This window comes from Panthera uncia, chromosome A2 (genome assembly GCF_023721935.1).
Source record: "Panthera uncia isolate 11264 chromosome A2, Puncia_PCG_1.0, whole genome shotgun sequence".
Taxonomy (NCBI): domain Eukaryota; kingdom Metazoa; phylum Chordata; class Mammalia; order Carnivora; family Felidae; genus Panthera; species Panthera uncia.
The window spans coordinates 92,029,844-92,047,579 of NC_064816.1; the positions used below are offsets into that span (position 1 = coordinate 92,029,844).

General features: G+C 40.1%; 1 protein-coding gene across 1 annotated transcript in view; it reads right to left on the reverse strand.

Moving 5' to 3' along the window:
- CDK6 (cyclin dependent kinase 6) overlaps positions 1-17,736 on the reverse strand; it is a 118,958-nt gene that overhangs the window by 52,803 nt on the left and 48,419 nt on the right. The window contains exon 3 of the mRNA XM_049642274.1: positions 13,420-13,587. Within this exon, the coding sequence (XP_049498231.1) occupies positions 13,420-13,587 (168 nt within the window). The remainder of the gene's footprint in view (positions 1-13,419; positions 13,588-17,736) is intronic.

A 17,736-nucleotide genomic window follows, 5' to 3' on the forward strand; every position in this document is an offset into this window, starting at 1 on the left:
AAGAGCAGGAAAAGGGGATCACCAAAGACACTCCAAAAAGACAAAGCAGAGTTCAATCATATTTCATTAAGAAGAGAGAAGGAGAACTGAAATCCTTTTGAGGAACAATTTGGCACTATCAGACTCTGAAATGGGCATACCCATTAAACCAATGAAACACCACCACACACCTACCAGAAGGGCCAAGATTCAAAACACTGACACTACCAAATGCTGGTGAGGATATGGAACAACAGGAAGTCCTGTTCACTGCTGGGGGATAGGAGGAGATGTGATGGGACAGCCACTTTAAAAGACAGTTGGCAGTTTCCTATAAACATTTAAAAAAGGGGAAAATGTGCATACTCTTCATCTTTCGTCTTGGTAATGCCATTTCTTGTAACTTACCCTACAAAAAGGTTAGTATTTGGTCAAAAAGATATATGCCCAAGGACGCACACTGCAGCCACACAACAAGAAATCACCGCGAGGTTCATCCTAGGAGACTGGGTGAAAACTGTTAGGCACATTTACATAGTGAAGGTAAGAGAAAAATAAACAGCCTACAGTGTTAGATATGGAAAAATGCACAAGATACATTAAATCAACAAAAGACCCTGCAGAGACAAACAAAAATCATTGTGTATGTATTGTCTCCACACACCTATGATTGCATACAAATAGAAAAAGGTGTGAAACTTCATTCACCAAACTGTTAACAGTAGCTTTTTGGGGAAGAAACATTACTGAGGAGTTTCCTTCTTTTTTTATCTATCTGGAATTTTTGAACTTTAAAATAACTGTAGCAATTAAAAAAGAATGTAGACTTAAAAAATGGATTAAGGAAAGATAAGGGTTTAGAGGAGGGTTCTGACTCATGCATACAAATGCCACAAAGACAATGCAGAGGAAATGGCAGAAAATGCCTCTGGATTTGGTGAACTATCTCTACAAATACAGTGGGCCCTCCTTATCTGTGGTTTTGCCTTCTGTGGTTTCAGTTACCTGTGGTCAACCATGGTCTGGAAGCAGACGATCTTTCTGAAGTATTGTCAGAAGGTCAACAGAAGCCTAATGCTACGTCATAGCCATTCACTTCACTTCATCTCACCACAAAGGCATTTTATCACTTCACATTGTCACAAACAAAAAGAATAAGGGTGAATAGAGTACAATAAACTATTGAGAGAGAAACCATGTTCATGTAACTTCTGTCACAGTATATTATTGTAGTTGTTCTATTTTATTATTAGTTATTGTTGTTAATTTCTTAGCATGCCTAATTCAGACATTTAACTTTATCATAGGTATGTATATATAGGAGAAAACAGTAAATATGGGGTTTGGCACTATCTGCATTTTCAGACATCCACTGGGGGTCTTAGAACATATCTTCTGTGGATAAGGCAGGGATAACTGTAATGCTAATTCTCCCTCTAAAAAAATGACTCCTGATATCAAATTTCTAAAAATAAAACTAGAGAGAAAATGGATGGATGATATAAATATCAGAAGTTTAAAGCAACTGATGAATATAATACTTTTATTAAATATTGCATGACTAATAATAATACTACACTCACAAACTGGGAAAATAAGAGATACAGGAGTGCTGAGTCGAAGGGGCACATGCACCCCAGTATTTACTGCAGCACTATCAAAAATAGCCAAACTATGGAAAGAGCCCAAATGTCTACCAACTGATGAATGGATAAAGAAGATGTGTGTATATATATAAACAATGGAATATTACTTGGCAATGAAAAAGAATCAAGTCTTTCCTTTCACAACAACGTGGATGGAACCGGAGGGAATTATGCTAAGTGAAATAAGTCAGTCAGAGAAAGATATATGATTTCACTCATATGTGGAATTTGAGAAACTGAACAGATGATCATAGGGGAAGGGAAGGAAAAAAAGATACAAATAGAGAGGGAGGCAAACCATAAGAGACTCTTAAATACAGAGAACAAACTGAGGGTTGATGGGGGCAGGGGAATAGGGAAAATGGGTGATGGGCATTGAGGAGGGCACTTGTTGGGAGGAGCACTGGGTATTGTATGTAAGTGACAAATCACGGGAATCTACTCCTGAAAGCCAAGACTACCCTGTATGTTAGCTAAGTTGACAATAAATAAATGAAAAAAAATTTTTTTGGTGGAAAAAAACTGGGAAAATTTGATGCCTTAAAAACAGGAGCACATAAACTACCAATGAGAAAGAACCTTGAGGGAAAATACAAACTGGATGACATTCTAGGCATGGTACCAGCAACATGCACTTGCATGTGGCATTTCAGACGTATGTCCTAAAATCAAGGAGTCCTTTTAGGTATAAAAGTAGAATGACGGATATTCTAGACAAATACTATATTTTGGCTTGCTATAAAATTACTAAAGAAAGTACACACTTGAAGTTTTACTAGCTTCAAATGGATTGATTATTCAATCTTGTCAAAATCTTAAATGCTATGCTACATTTTTAACCTCAACTTGCTAGTAAAAGGCATGAGAGTGGCCAATTTGTGTTTGGGTAAAAGAAGAACACGTGAGTTTCTTTCTTCCTGGACTCAACACTTACACTCACAATGGATCCTTTTGGCTGTTGTTAACTACCTTTGTACATACACCCAGTAAGACACTGGGTGGCCAGACAGAATAAGAAGCTTTACAAAATATGTATAATCCTGATATGGTTGTAAAAATGCAAATGTAAAGTACTTGATTATTTATCTATTTTACACATTAGGGTTTTTTTTTTTTTTTAAGTTAACACACTTTTCTTAAAGCTATGTTTTAGAACACAAGATTTGGTTATTACTGTAACTCCATTAAAACATTTTCCCCAATTTAAATTATTACTGATAAATTAGCTGTTTAACATGAAAAATGGCTAGTACTGGAAAAAGCATCATTGAGATCTAGCATACTCTGCTAACACCTAACCAACTAATTACTAGTCATGAATCTGAGGAAAAGAAATCAAGTCTTGGTTTTCCAAAATACCAGGGAAATATGAACACAAGGGTTTTTAGCAATGAAAGTGGTCAATGAAACAACTTTGATTTCTGGTGCTGTAATTTCAAAAACGGATACTGATACAGATGCAGAAATGTAATACCTTTCAGGGAAGCTGTTTAGGGGAAGCCTCTCTTCCCAAACTCACTCAGTACCCCCAATGCAGCCTCCCTCCACTCCTCTACTCAGAAACCTCTTATTTCATAAGACTCTCTCTCTCTCTCTCTCTCTCTCCATTCACAGAGCAGTACCATGTACCTGTGTGTTGTTAGCCAAGTGCTGAAATGGACTTATATTAGAGGCAAATCAAATGTGCACAGAGAAGGAATGGCTAGCTTTATGCTACAGAGTGAAGCTGACTTCAAAAAAGGAGATGTCATTTGCATAGAGTCTTAAAGAATGAGCAGGAGTTTGTTAGGCTGAGAAGGGAAAGGCAATTTAAGCAGAGAGAATGTCTAAGGCACGGAGGCACAAAATCTAATGGCATGTTGTCTCATGCAGGAGGAAAGAGGTCTGAAGTGGCAAGATCACAGGGGTGTGTGGATGGGTTTGGCGTGGGTGAGAGAGCAGGGATGGAGAGAAAAGTTAGGAATGGACTGTTGCATTCCAGAGCTCAGAATATTCAGACTTTTTAACCTGTGGGCAATGGGGGAGTCGATGACAATTTTTACTCCTTCATCTCCCAAGCCTGCTGGCTTCCCACAGTTGGTCCATGCTACGTAGCCACTCCCACGGCTCCTTTCTATAAGCCAGTCTTGTCTTTCCAGGAAAAAGAACATCTGCTTTTTCGGACTGTAGCCCTGATCTTTCATCCACTCCGGAGGAGTGGGATTTTATAGTCATCTAAAGAAATTTTCATGCATACATGTGAAGAGGATCATTTTTGGAATTTCATATTCTTCATAGTAACTTTTCCCATCCTTTAGAGAGTTTTAATTGTAATTTTTGTATCTGCTTTTTCTAAACTAGTAAAAGCTAGTTTTCTGGAACTAGGTTACAGACAGACTTTGGCCCATTTAACAAGGTCAGACTGTTTATTCTTGACAGAATTCTTTCCCACTGTAAAAAGGTACTTTTAAATGCCACATTCCAAGAGCGGTGCCAGTAAGCCACTGAAGCATATTTTCCCACAAGAACTGATACCATGTGCAGTCCCCACCTCACTGAAATCACCCAGCGTTACATAAGGTACAGATAGTATTCAATGTCACTGTGAAATCGATCAACTGAAGTCTCCCAGCAAGTATTTAGAGCTTCCCTACATTTCAAAGCATTGTAACCTTTAAAAAAGTAATTAACCAATATGAAAATGAGAAAGAGGGAAGGGAAGGGTAGCTTTAGAAATTAAAAAACAAAATTTAAAATGGAAGAAGAATAGAAACCTTGTACCCAAACCTAGAAGGAGTAGAGATTCTTCTCCTTGATTTTGGGGCTTTTATGGCTGAGTTGTTAAATTTACAGCCCCACTTTTAGATTCTGCCAACCTTCAAAATAAATATATGAGCAGCGCTAAAGTAAATTCTCCTACGCTTTCCCTTGCTTTCTTTTGGATGCTTCGCTGAGACTTGAAGGTAGATTATTCCTCCACAGCCAACTGTAAAGTTTAACATTCAAATTTATGAGGGATTTAAAAATCATCAGCATCCGTACAGATGTCAGGGGCAACGATGTCATTCAAACTCTGTGCTTCAATCCCTTAGAGGAAAGGAAAACAGAAAGCGGGAGCAGTAAGAGGGAACAGCTCAGCAACCCGAAGAGCATCATCTAGAAACCAATTTGGCATATCAGCAATAAGGTCAATAAAATATGAAAGAAAATCCATCATTATAAAGCAATCATATAAAAGTCTGAGCTTCACTTTTGGAAAGACCTATATACAGATTAACATAAACATGGACCTAATCTCAAGAACCCAAGTAGACTAAATAAAATAACTAAGAGAAAACTACAATGCAGACATATCAACCTTTCCCCATAACATCATGGTTCCTCCAAAGATCCCAAAAGATCTTAATTTTTAATTAAAACATAGCATGCAGAAAATGTAAGTGCACAAGGTGGGGAGGTGCATGAAAGTTTATGATATTGAAGAAGTAGGGATGAAGGACAATGATTATCTGAAGGTTAGCAACGACTGCCCAGACAGACATTCAAAGTATAAGTGCAAGTGGAATTGTTTTACTTCCTCAGAGCTCAAATTGCTATCAGGGAGTGACGCAGGCAACTGGGAAGATTAGCTGAAAGTTGTGTCTAAACCAACAAAACGAAACAAAACAAACATTTAGATGCTTTATAAACACAAACACAAAACCTTGTAACTGATGATGCAGTGACCCCAGCAGCAACATGGAAAATGCCGAGTTGGAAATTCATTCATTGATTCATTGGTGAAAGCAGGGAACTGGGAAAGAATGTTCAAAGAGTAAGTGAGAAATTTGGTGTTTTTGGATGACAGGGAATATACGTTTATGTGTACTGGGGTGGTCTCTCAGCAGCAGGACAGAAGGGTAGGTTGGGGCTACACTACAAAAAAATCTTTGCATGCCATGCTACTGAGTTGGAATTCATTCTTTAGGCACTGAAGAATCATGAGGATTCATTTCATTCCTTCATCGTGTATTTATCGAGTGCCCACCATGGGCCAGGAAGGTACTGTGGGGATAGTGTAAGGTTTGGATTCAGGGAATAAAAATGGATACATTAACAGAAGTTCAGTAACATATCTCAGCGTAGGAACTTATACCATGAGACCTGCCAAAGTCCAAGAAAAATGAAGATACTACCACTTTCCCCTTCCTTATCTGAAGTAAGTAGCAACATTTGTAAAACACAAGAAAGCTCACATATCCAAAGAATATGTGAAATAGGATGTAAAAATGCAAGTTACAGAAACACTGTTTTATATTCAATTCTAAGGATTTTGTCTTCTACTCCTTTGGATGAACATTAAGACACCTGAGTTAGGCAAACATAGGGGAGATGAAATTATCTCATTAAATACAATTTCCTGGACAAGCCCCTAACCAACCAAAGAAGGCACATGCCCATAAAAATGTTAAACAGAACTTTTTCTATCTTCTGGATCCCTGACAAATCCTTTGTCTGCAAAAAACCTTTCTAAAAGCACTCCATCTTGCCAGGCTTAGACAATACTTGGTGTTTACACTCAGACTTGGCCTCAAGTTCTGAGATCTGAATGGCATCACACAGGGTGTCTATAGAAGGTAATATAAAAACCTAGGTGACAAGCAGATCCTGTCTTTATGGTACCTCGATAGGACACGGTGGCCAAACAGATGTATGGAATCAAAGAACATCCTGTCCTTTCTTCGAGTAAAACACCCGCCAGGCAATAGCATTACAGTTAAACCGTTTTCGTCCAGAACTAATTGGCAACAGCGACCACTTATGAAGAAGCTAGATAGAATTAGGTGAGTCAGATGAAGGACTATCTTTTATAAATGAGGAAAGCAGTCATTCAGTTAACTTCACAAGTATACGTGGTGCAGTTAAATACCCACATGTACACACCCACAGCAGCTTTCTTTACAGTATGGAATACATTATCTTTTTACATGGGAGAAATTCTCACAGTGGTCATCAATGCTTGCCTTCACTACGCAGGCAGAGTTAACCTCTAAGATGGTAACTCAAAATGTTTTATTACCACTGAGAATGTGCAAATGAAAGATCTGGATGGGTTTTCATGTTTGTTTTGGCTCTAGCATTTTCCACGTACCCAGCCCTGGGAATCCTAAAGAAAACGTGTCCTGTTCCCAGCTCTGTGCACTGCCCCATTGTGTTCCACTTCCCTCACTGGTGAAAGTGAAAACGAAACCGGCACAAACACTCCATTGTTAACTATGAAATATGTACTGGCAACTGGAAATTTTCACAAAACAGACCTGGTTGTGTCATGGCAAGGGGATGTCGAGTGGGGAGGGAATTACAGGAGCCTTTCCGGCTTCAGAGGTTTGTCCTGCACTTTCGCTGAGGTGCTGAGGCGACAGGGCTTTGGGTTTTTTCCATTATACTCGATTCATGCTCTTCGTTTGATTTACTCAGTATGCACTGGCAGCATTTGCAGGCTTCTGTGGGAGTAACTCGGCTGCCCAAGCTGAGGCACAAACCTTGCCAGGTCTCCATAGTAAATACAACATGCACGAAGAGGAAACAAGCATAAACAATTTACTTTCTCCTGTAAAAGATGATACTGTTCTCCTATCTCTGGTCCTGCTTCACTGTGTCAGCCTAGTGGTACCCACTTGCTGCTGGAAAGTGAACTACTCCAAGCGTCAACAGAGAAAACGAGTGCAGATTGCATGATGTGCACATCCACGGGGCCTGCATCCAGGCAGGTTCTGACAGGAGACCCTCCAAGCATCTCACATTCTGGCAGGGGTGAGCAGGGAGAGCTTCCCTGACCCCAGCCTGTGAGGGCTCCTGAGACACAGGGCCTGATAGAAGCGTGTTCCTTTCCTTTAGTGCACTTTGGTTTCTAACTATACATTCCTTTGTGTGACTATGTGATGAAGATCTGTCTCCTCATTTTGATGATGGGCTCCAGGAGAGCAAAGACCGTGCCCATTTCTAGTCCCCATCATCTCTGAGGTTCATGGACAATGCTTGGCACGTGGAAAGTCATCAGTAATTATTTGTTGACTGAATGTTACAACTCCATTTCATTACTCTTCTCCCTTAGGCTTATCAAAGGTTTCTGAATCTGCAAGATTCCTTCAGTATTTACCGAATGCTACCAAACTAGGGGGAGAGTAGGGAACCATGTATTGCTGGAGGCCAAGAATGGGTTGTAAGCAATTCCAATTTTTGTAATACTTGTGGTAGTAAATAGATGAATGATCATCAGTAAGTTCCACATAAAAAAAACAAAACAAAACAAAACAAAACAAAACCCAAGTGAATTCTTCCAATTTGTAGAGCTGTCAAAGAAAGGTCTTCACATGTTTATTATTTACTTGTTGTCACTGGTGATTTCTGGAGTGGAAGATGTTTTCAGAACACAAGTGTCTCTTAATAGGACAGATGATATGGAAAAACAGACCTTTGGAGAAGGGGAATATAATTCAGCTTAGTGAGAATGTCATTAAGTCACTAAAAAGACGGAAAACTTGCTTACTCTTCCATTACAGTACAATGTGGATTTTTTTTCTCCAGACTATGTGTACTACACACAGGCATTTGGGGGAAAAATGCTAATTGTACCTTTTGTGTAAGGGTTGGATAAAGGCCCTCCAAATATACTGTCCAAATGAGCTGTAAGACTGTTCACTGCAGAGCAGGAACTGGTTTATGGCAGGCCATTCCTGGACTTTATCTCAGCATGTGAAAAGTTAGAGACGGTAAAAGGAACGACCTCATTTTAAGGCGCAGTCTTGTCTCTATCCATGGGCAGATTTCTCGTGACTGTCCTAGGGAGTGACTGGCTCGTTATAACTGTCTGGGTGTTCTGGCAATTACATCTGGATATAAACACATCAACACTGGCATTGCTCTGGATGGCCCTTGACATAGTCTGATGTACAGCGAGTGCAGCACGGCATGTCACTGTTGCGACTATGCATCTGTGTGATTTTAAGGGGGTGGACACCCACAGGACCGAATCAAGAGAATGCTTGGTGCTTCCTAAGCAACGATACATTTACAAGATGTTCCAGTCTGCACAAGTGCGGCAGAAGTTTTATTCTGAGGTCTGCATAGAAAGTAAGTTAGCCAGGAGGTGTAAGTTCATGCCTCCCTTTATGCCTCTACCCTGTGTCTAAATGTGGCATGACCTAGTTGTTTTTTAATTACAATGTTAACAAAACTTAAAATACATTTTAGAAAACAGACTACTGGGACACTTGTGGAATCTCTGGATGCCCTTTGCAGACCCAATAATTCCACAGAAAATAGTCTGATGTCCCCTGAAGTATTGGAGCCTATGGTGTGAAGAGGAAGGGAAAGGGGATGGTAGGTAAGAGCCAGAATATAGATGTTAGAATTCCCCAAGCTATTTACAATCTATCTGGTGAATTCAGACTTAACCTGGCCACAAACGGCCTGCGCAGTGTCAGTTTCCTTACTTCCAAAATGAGATGGTTGATAAAGAGTTCTCCAAACACTGGATCTAATAGCAATGGTGTCACCCTGCATGATGTATGATCCAATTTAGAAAAAAACATAGTAAAGATTTTGCATCATAGAGATACGAAGACCGCTCCCTCCCTGAGCCATTGCTCACCGTGCTTCAAGATTATGATAGTCATCCTCGGGCTAGTGGTGGTGTCCTAGGTTCTGCTTCTCAGACTCCCTGTCAGACCTGCCTGCACAATCACGGATGATCATTGGCTGAGTGGTTGCTCTCCATTTCTCTTTGATCTTGACAGACAAAAATGAGGTGCACCGTACAATGCATCTGACATGGGAAGTACTTAGAAATGGCAAGTTTAGAATGACTCTAAATATAATTTTAGCTAGCCTTGTAGTCATTTTACTGAATAAGCACACAGTCTTGAAACACTTCTGTCACCGAGATCATAGAACCACAAGAGTCATGATTCTTGCGTGCATTACTTATGTGCAATGGAAAGAACCTTCCCCTACTCTCTTCGGTTTCCCACACAGGCAATATTTCAAGACAGGTCACAGAAGTTGCTTTTCACGGTTTCAGAGAAATTGCTGCTAAAAAGAACCCATGTCAGGTGGCAAGTGTAATGGGCCCTCCCGCTGTTTGCAGACCCAGATCCTTCTTGGACCACAAGGGGTCTCAGGCACATATTTACGGACACTCCAATCCAAACGTCCACACTCTGCCCGTATGACTGCGAACCGTTGCTGTCTGACTTGGGTGAACACACAAGTGGTGCAATCTGCTCTCAGGAGTTAGGACCTGAGGCAAGTCCATGCAGTTCTCTGTCAGTCAGGGAATTCCAACGCCCTGAGCGAGGCAACAGAGGGTCAGGGGTCTCAGGCTCTAGCTGGAATATGCCTTGCACCTTGGAATCCACGCTCCATGAATGGAGGCCTGGCTGGAGAGGGGCCAGTGCAGGCTCCTCTAATGTATGAGAGGGGTGACTGAATGGCTGAGTCAGTTAAGCGTCCGGATCTTGACTTCGGCTCAGATCATGATCTCACGGTTCATGAGTTGGAGCCCCACAAGGGGCTCTGCACTGACAGCACGGAGCCTGCTTGGGATTTTCTCTCTCCCTCTCTCTCTGTCTGCCCCTCTTCTGCTTGAATGCTCTTTCTTTCTCTCTCAAAATAAACAAACATTAAGTAAAAATAAAGTATGAGATCCAGGCCAGGGGCCCCTCTTGCCTGAGTCTAAGGTATCCATGGTAGCCATTCACATCTTAATTCTATAACCTTTGAATAAATAGGTATAAACACCGTTTCTCTGTATGGGTACACGTGCACGTCTGATTGTATACTGAGCAGCAAGTATCCAATACTCTCTAAAGACATCTGAGTGTCATGCTGGAGGCATCCCAGTAAAGTCAGGCATCTAAAGGACACTTAACCCTCCCCTATCAGATGAAGACAAGCTTCATCATTTTTTATACACCCTAAGTTATGCACCACCTACAGCTACAACTATGGACCAGACTTATAACAATTGTCCTAAATTTCTACCTCTAAGACTAATTCCTTCAAGGAGCTTACAGCCTGATATAGCAGACTCCCAAAATAATTACAAACAAAACAGAAAGCAGTATTATGAAGGACATTAATAAGATGTTACTCTGGAAACACTGAGGGACGAAGGTGGGATTGATTTCTGTAGGGAGTGCCAGAAGTGCCTGACATTTGAGTCAGGGTTTGGAAGATGACTAATAGATAAGCACTTCTCATGGCTGTTAGATGTCAGTTTCGAATCAGTTAACTTGTAATTCCTTTAACATTCCACAGATTAAGTTGATTCCCAGGTCCGGTATGACATAGCCCACTAAAAAATGTGTATTTCCAGGAAGTGGAGTGCAGTCTTTTTCTCTTCAAGAAATTCTAAAAATAAATACCAGTTCAGTCTGAAAAATTGTGCTTCTAAGTCTTTATACATCGCCATTTGTACGTAAACTACATGCATCACGATACTAAGTGGATTTTCCCTAAATCGAAAAACACAAAACAATGGGAAAAGTTTTAAATGCAGTGACCTTTAGGAATCATAAGCTTTATTACTGGCATGAAATTCCAGCTATCTTTCTTGCAAATAAAGTCAAATCTGTTCCCAGTGTCTTTCCTGGTTGCTAGTATTTTTTACTTTATGTCACTATAAGAAATAGAGTATGCAGTACAAACTAGACACTGAAAAATCAGGTATTTATGACTGCCTTTCCCTTTTTCTCTATGAAATAATTTGTCTACATTTTCCTGTCTGAACATATCCACTGTCAGCAAGAATGGAATGTTAATTGATGTTACGCACAAGCTGGGCTATCATTCCTCAAATTTAATAAGCAAAAAAGAAACAAAAACAAAACAAAACCAACTGAGTTTCCTGTTTTTATTTGTGATTTTTTGTGCCCATTTGGGGGTGATCAAAATAAAGCGTCTGTCTCAGTTATGGCTCATCTTTCCCTCAATTAATGTACCTAAGATCAGTTCCTTCCATCTGCTACCTCTGATGACCACAGGGATCACAAAGCCTATTTAAGCTTTTCCTCAGGGACTGCAACTACATTCTAAGGAAGCAGCCTACCTAACCCTTCCCAGTGAGGAAACACACATACTCAGCATTTCTGCTGTGATTATGTAAGAATACAAGGGCTCCCTTGACCCAGCCCAAAGCTGAGGCGTATCCTTTAAATACCATCTTGTGCCTTGTCTTCTCAAAAGTGATGGGCAAAGAGAAAACAAGTATGATTTCTCTTTTAACAATGGTGACACACTCCAAGGAATCCTCTGTAAAGTACACAATGTTGTGAAAGTACGTGGTCTTAAGTGTCCAGGTTGTAGTATCCATATTTTGGAGGTAGGAAATGGAATACTTTTGTAAACTGAATGTTGTTCTAAGACAAATTCTCTCTCTTAGAAAATTTCCAACTCCCCTGCTGTTTATTTCTCAGTTGAGGCATTACTGGAATTTCAGTAAACAATTCTTTGGTAGGCAGAATAGCAGCCTCCTTGTGGCCACTGCCATTCCCCAAGTCATTAAGATGACCAAAGATGCTGCCATCCATTTCTCAGCTGTGCCCTCCACCCAGGGCAGTGCTGCCCCTGACTGAGAATCACTTCGAGGCTAAAGATGGACCAGGTGAAAAATGACATACTGACCCAAGAGGATTCCTTTTCTTAAGGCTTAATCTAATGCCTTGAGGGCAATTTTTATAGTGTTCACGGATCCCAAGGGATGCTCAGCATCAAACTCCTATCCCAAATAAGCGGCACAGTAAAGGGACATTCCTTGGCTTTCTGTATCTCTGCATGAATTCACTGTATATAAAATAGGTCTTTCAAAGGTAAGAGTTACTGGTGCCTACTTCTGGGCTCTTTTTATACTCTGGGTGCAGAATTTCACAAAAATTCATCTCAGAAACAATGAACTAGAAGGAGAAATAGAAGGTAACCGAAGTCAATAGTTTATTATGGTTTTGTGTCTGAATGAGACCCAATAAACAGGATACCGTAACTGTCATTCTCTGCCAACATAGGGCCTTGGGTTTGCTCTTTGTATTTTGGCTTGGATGAAGGCTTCCCCCAGTGTGGGGTGTGGGGTGTGGGGTGTGGGGTGTGGGGTGCTGCTTGTTCATGGGCTATCCAAGTTTACTATAAATTTAGTATCTTCACAGCAACACAGCTCCAGAAGAACGCCTTCACACACCTTTGCAGGTACCTAGCTGTTTCTCAAACCAGGTCACTACAGACAGGTCAATGTTCCTGACGCCCTTCTTCCCTAACCCTTGAGCTGTATTTCCCCAGACTTTGCATATGCAGCTCTGGAAATAGTGGTTATGGCAAAAAACATTTGGAAACCTGTAACTGAGTCTTTTCTAGCGGCTACTATTTTTGCAACAGGTCCTACTCATGGCAAGCCCAGTCTGGATGTGTCTGTAGTTGTAAGCAAAACCCCTTCTTCCTAGCCCTGTTTGTTTGTTTATTTATTTTAATGTTTATTTATTTTTGAGAGAGAGACAGAGCACAGTGGGAGAGAACAGAGAGAGAGAGAGAGAGGGAGACACAGAATTTGAGGCAGGCTCCAGGCTCTGAGCTGTCAGCACAGAGCCTGACGTGGGGCTCAAACTCATGAACTGTGAGGTCATGACCTGAGCTGAAGTCAGACACTCAACTGACTGAGCCACCCAGGCTCCATTCTGTCCCCCAAGTGACCATGGGCAGTAATAATATTAGGGGCATGGTATGGGGAAGTTCATCATTTAAAAGAGGAAACATAAACCTAATGAAAGAATAGCACTTTCTTACTCACCACTGAGGTAAGAGCCATCTGAAAACTGTAGATGCGGGCAAGGCCAAAATCAGCCAGTTTTATTTGTCCGCTGCTGGTCACCAGAATGTTCTGAGGTTTTAGATCACGATGCACTACTCGGTGAGAATGAAGAAAGTCCAGACCTCGGAGAAGCTGAAACATCATATCCTAAATAAAACAAACAAACAAAAAAGAAAATCAATAAACTGTCACGATAAATTTAACACACTGAATCCTTTGTGTTGGAAGTACTTGACGGGTATTTGCTGAATAAATGAATTCGTCTCCCTTTCCATCTCTCCAGTCCGCCATTCTCAAGGTCACTACAAAAAATTTCACATCAGCCTGTATTTTATTAATGAAAGGAAAATTTAAAAATAGGTTCAGATGGCATAGGAGATATTCTGGAAGATAAATACCAAACTGGTGTCTGTAGTTAATGCTGGGGAGAGGAAGTAGGTGGTAAGAAGGGAGACACTTTTTACTTCATATACTTTTATATGATTTAATTTTTTATTTCAACAATTAAAATCCAGTAAATGGTAATATTAATGATAATTCCTATTATTTAAAATTTGTTAAACATTTATTTATTATTGAGAGACACAGCATGAGCATGGGAGGGGCAGAGAGAGAGAGGGAGCCACAGAATCCGAAGCAGGCTCCAGGCTCCGAGCTGTCAGCACACAGCCCGATGCGGGGCTCGAACTAACCAACCATGAGATATGACCCGAGCTGAAGTCGGACGCTTAACCAACTGAGCCACCCAGGTGCCCCAGTAATTCCTATTATTTTTATAGCACCTAACACTAAGCAGTCACTACAGGTCAACCACCACTCTAAACACTTTCTGTTTAGAAACTCAGTGCACAACCAAACACTGAGGTAAATACTATCATTACCTCATTTTATAGGCCAAGAAACAGGTGTTTGTAATTAGCCCAAAGTAACACCACTATTCAAGAAATAGTGTTGATCAAACTATAGTCTAGAAAAAGTGAGTTCAAATTCAAATTCCCAGTGCACTCCTTTATTAGATCAATGATCAAATGAGCATGTAAAGCCAGGTAAGCCATTTAATCTTGCTGAGCCTCAATTCTTCTGTCTGTAAAATGAGAAAGCAACAAAGCCTACTTCCTAGGATCACTGTCTGTAAAGCACTTAACACAGTGGTGAGCGTTCAATAAATGGTAGCTATTACCACTTATGGAATGGAGAATGGCGGATATTCAGAAAAAAACCTAATGTCACATCTTCTTCTAACTTTGGGACTGGTAAATTATAAGATTTAAAACTCAGAAACAGTGTCTGAAAGTAGGAATTTAAGACCCTGAGCATTTGATCCTTTGAAATCTAGGGTTAACAAGATTGACCTACCCCCCAAATATCGTGAGAAACAAGGGAGGATGGAATTATTGTGTTCACATAAGGGTTAGAGAATTGGTAAGGCAGTATCATGGGCTTCACAGCTGGCAGGGGCTGCAAGGACACATTTGTTCACTAGCTGGACCATACTTGGTTATAGGGTTATGGTACTGGTTCTTCCTTCAGAGCTGGGGGTTCTGTCTTTACATCCTGGCTTGTTTAAAACCAAAACCTCAATATTCCATAAAACTAAGAGAAAACAGTGCTTACTTTTTAAAAATAATGTAATGAGATTACATGAAGTAATGTATGCAAACAGGGGTAGTGCAGTTCTGGCACATATTAAGCATTCAATGAATGACAGTCATTAAAGTGTCCCATTTCCCAGGGGGAGACAGAGTCACAAACACCCGTAAGAAAATGTGGCCAGTGCCACAAGGTCAGTGAACAAAGCACTAAGCAGTGGTGTGTAATGAATGACACAGGTGTACTAGAATCCTTTCTGATGCACCTCAATGGATATTCTGAATGGGTAGGGTTTACCTTCTAAGTTTTCAAGGACAAAACCCTTGCAGAAGACTGCACTGTCGAGGGTCACTTCTTCAAGACCTGAGAACCACTGCAGGTCACACACCTCTCAATGCACACACTTCTGGTGTGAAAACAAAGTGTGCGATGTTAACAAAAGTCTACTGGGGCAAATCCGTCACTACTGGAAACGTATGCACACGATTTGTAAGCCCTGGAGTTTAAACAGCTTGACTAACCTAAAGTAATGCCATGCTGACTTGTCACCTATAACTTCTTACATGCTGAACATCAACCACGTAAAACTGCACAAAGAATAAATCTGTTTGGTTCATTTTTTCGTGTTCAAACAGTTTAAGCAGCCAATTAGCAGAATAAAATTTTTGAAATTTGAACTCATTAAGTAATAATAAAGCCCATCTAAACTTATAAAAAGGCTGATCCACAGAGTAAAAAAAAAACAAAAACAACAAAACCAACAACATTGAGGAGGGCACCCATTGGGATGAGCACTGGGTGTTGTATGGAAACCAATCTGACAATAAATTATATTTAATAATAAAAAAAAGTGTGTATTGCTTTTACTTGTGTATTCATTTATATAGGACATACATCTTTCTTAATTATTAAACTGGTATATGTTTAATGCAGAAACTTGACAAAATTTTTTACAAATCCAGAGGAAGAATAGAAATCACTCAAAATCCTATCACTCAGAGAACAGAGAAAACTTCACTGTTAAATAATTTTTGTCTTGTCTTTCAAAATTACAGCTATTATTGTATTTGTAGGTATAAATATATATAAATAGGGGCGCCTGGGTGGCTCAGTCGGTTGAGCGTCCGACTTCAGCTCAGGTCATGATCTCGCGGTCCGTGAGTTCGAGCCCCGCATCAGGCTCTGGGCTGATGGCTCAGAGCCTGGAGCCTGCTTCCGATTCTGTGTCTCCCTCTCTCTCTGCCCCTCCCCCGTTCATGCTCTCTGTCTCAAAAATAAATAAAACCTTAAAAAAAAAAATTAAAAAAAAATTAAAATAAAAAAAAAATATGTGCTAAATAATGTATAGCACATACAAACAATACTAATATGTAAATGTATTTATAAATAAAAATGATTATTCTGTACACATTATTTTGTGATTGTTTTAAAAACATTTAATAATCATTATGAATGTTTTGCCACTTCAACAAAATTCTTTTGCAATGTATCTTTTTTTAACTCAATATGATTTTTATTTTATTTTATTTTTATTTATTTATTTATTTTAATATATGAAATTTATTGTCAAATTGGTTTCCATACAACACCCAGTGCTCATCCCAAAAGATGTCCTCTTCAATGCCCATCACTTACCCTCCCCTCCCTCCCACCCCCCATCAACCCTCAGTTTGTTCTCAGTTTTTAAGAGTCTCTTATGCTTTGGCTCTCTCTCACTCTAACCTCTTCATTTTTATTTTATTTTAAATGTTTCTTTATTTATTTTGAGAGAGACAGAGAGAGAGAGAAGAGAGGCGGGGGGGGGGGGGGGGGGAGAGAATCCCAAGCAGGCTCCATGTTGTTAGCGCAGAGCCCTATGTGGGGTTTGATCCCAAGAACTGTGAGATCACGACCTGAGCCAAAATCAAGAGTTGGATGCTTAACTGAATAAGCACCCAGGTGCCCCAATACAATATGACTTTTAATGACTACATGATTTTCCTCCCTGGGATATGCCATAGTAATTACTATTTGGTTTTAGTTGGGTTATTTTTTTTTTTTTTTAGTTTATTTATTTTGAGAGAGAGAGAGAGAGAGTGTGCCTGAGTGGGGGAGGGGCAGACAGAGAGGGAGAGAGAGAATTCCAAGTAGGCTCTGTGCTGTCAGCACAGAACCTGATGCGGGGCTCCATCTCACCAACTTGAGAGATCATGACCTGAGCTGAAATCAAGAGTCAGACACTTAACCGACTGAGCCACCCAGGTGCCCCAGTAGTTGTGTTATTTTGTAACTTATACCCAGAGTTTAGTTCTCCTTCATTTAAAGACTAGGGCACAGGAAAGAGACTTGCTCCATTATAACTATTACCACCAGCATAGTTTAAATACTGCCAACCGGTATAATTACACTAACATTGATTCCACGTAAATGATGCTTACAGATGTATGGTAGGTTGGTTTTACATAAGAATTAACATTCTTTAGATTTTACTAGGCTATTTAAAAAATATTTTTGTTGAGCAAACTGGGCTTTCTTTTAAACCTACAATACCCAGCTACAAGAGTTTTTTGAACTATGTGAGCTTTGAATTAAATGATTTGAAAAATTTTGCCCAAGTCTCATGATCTTCAGTAATTCAACTGTAAGGTAGGTTGATACATGTTATAGACTTGTAAGAAGTGTGATTTGGGGACCCTCCTCAACCTTTAACCATCATTCACTGGAACA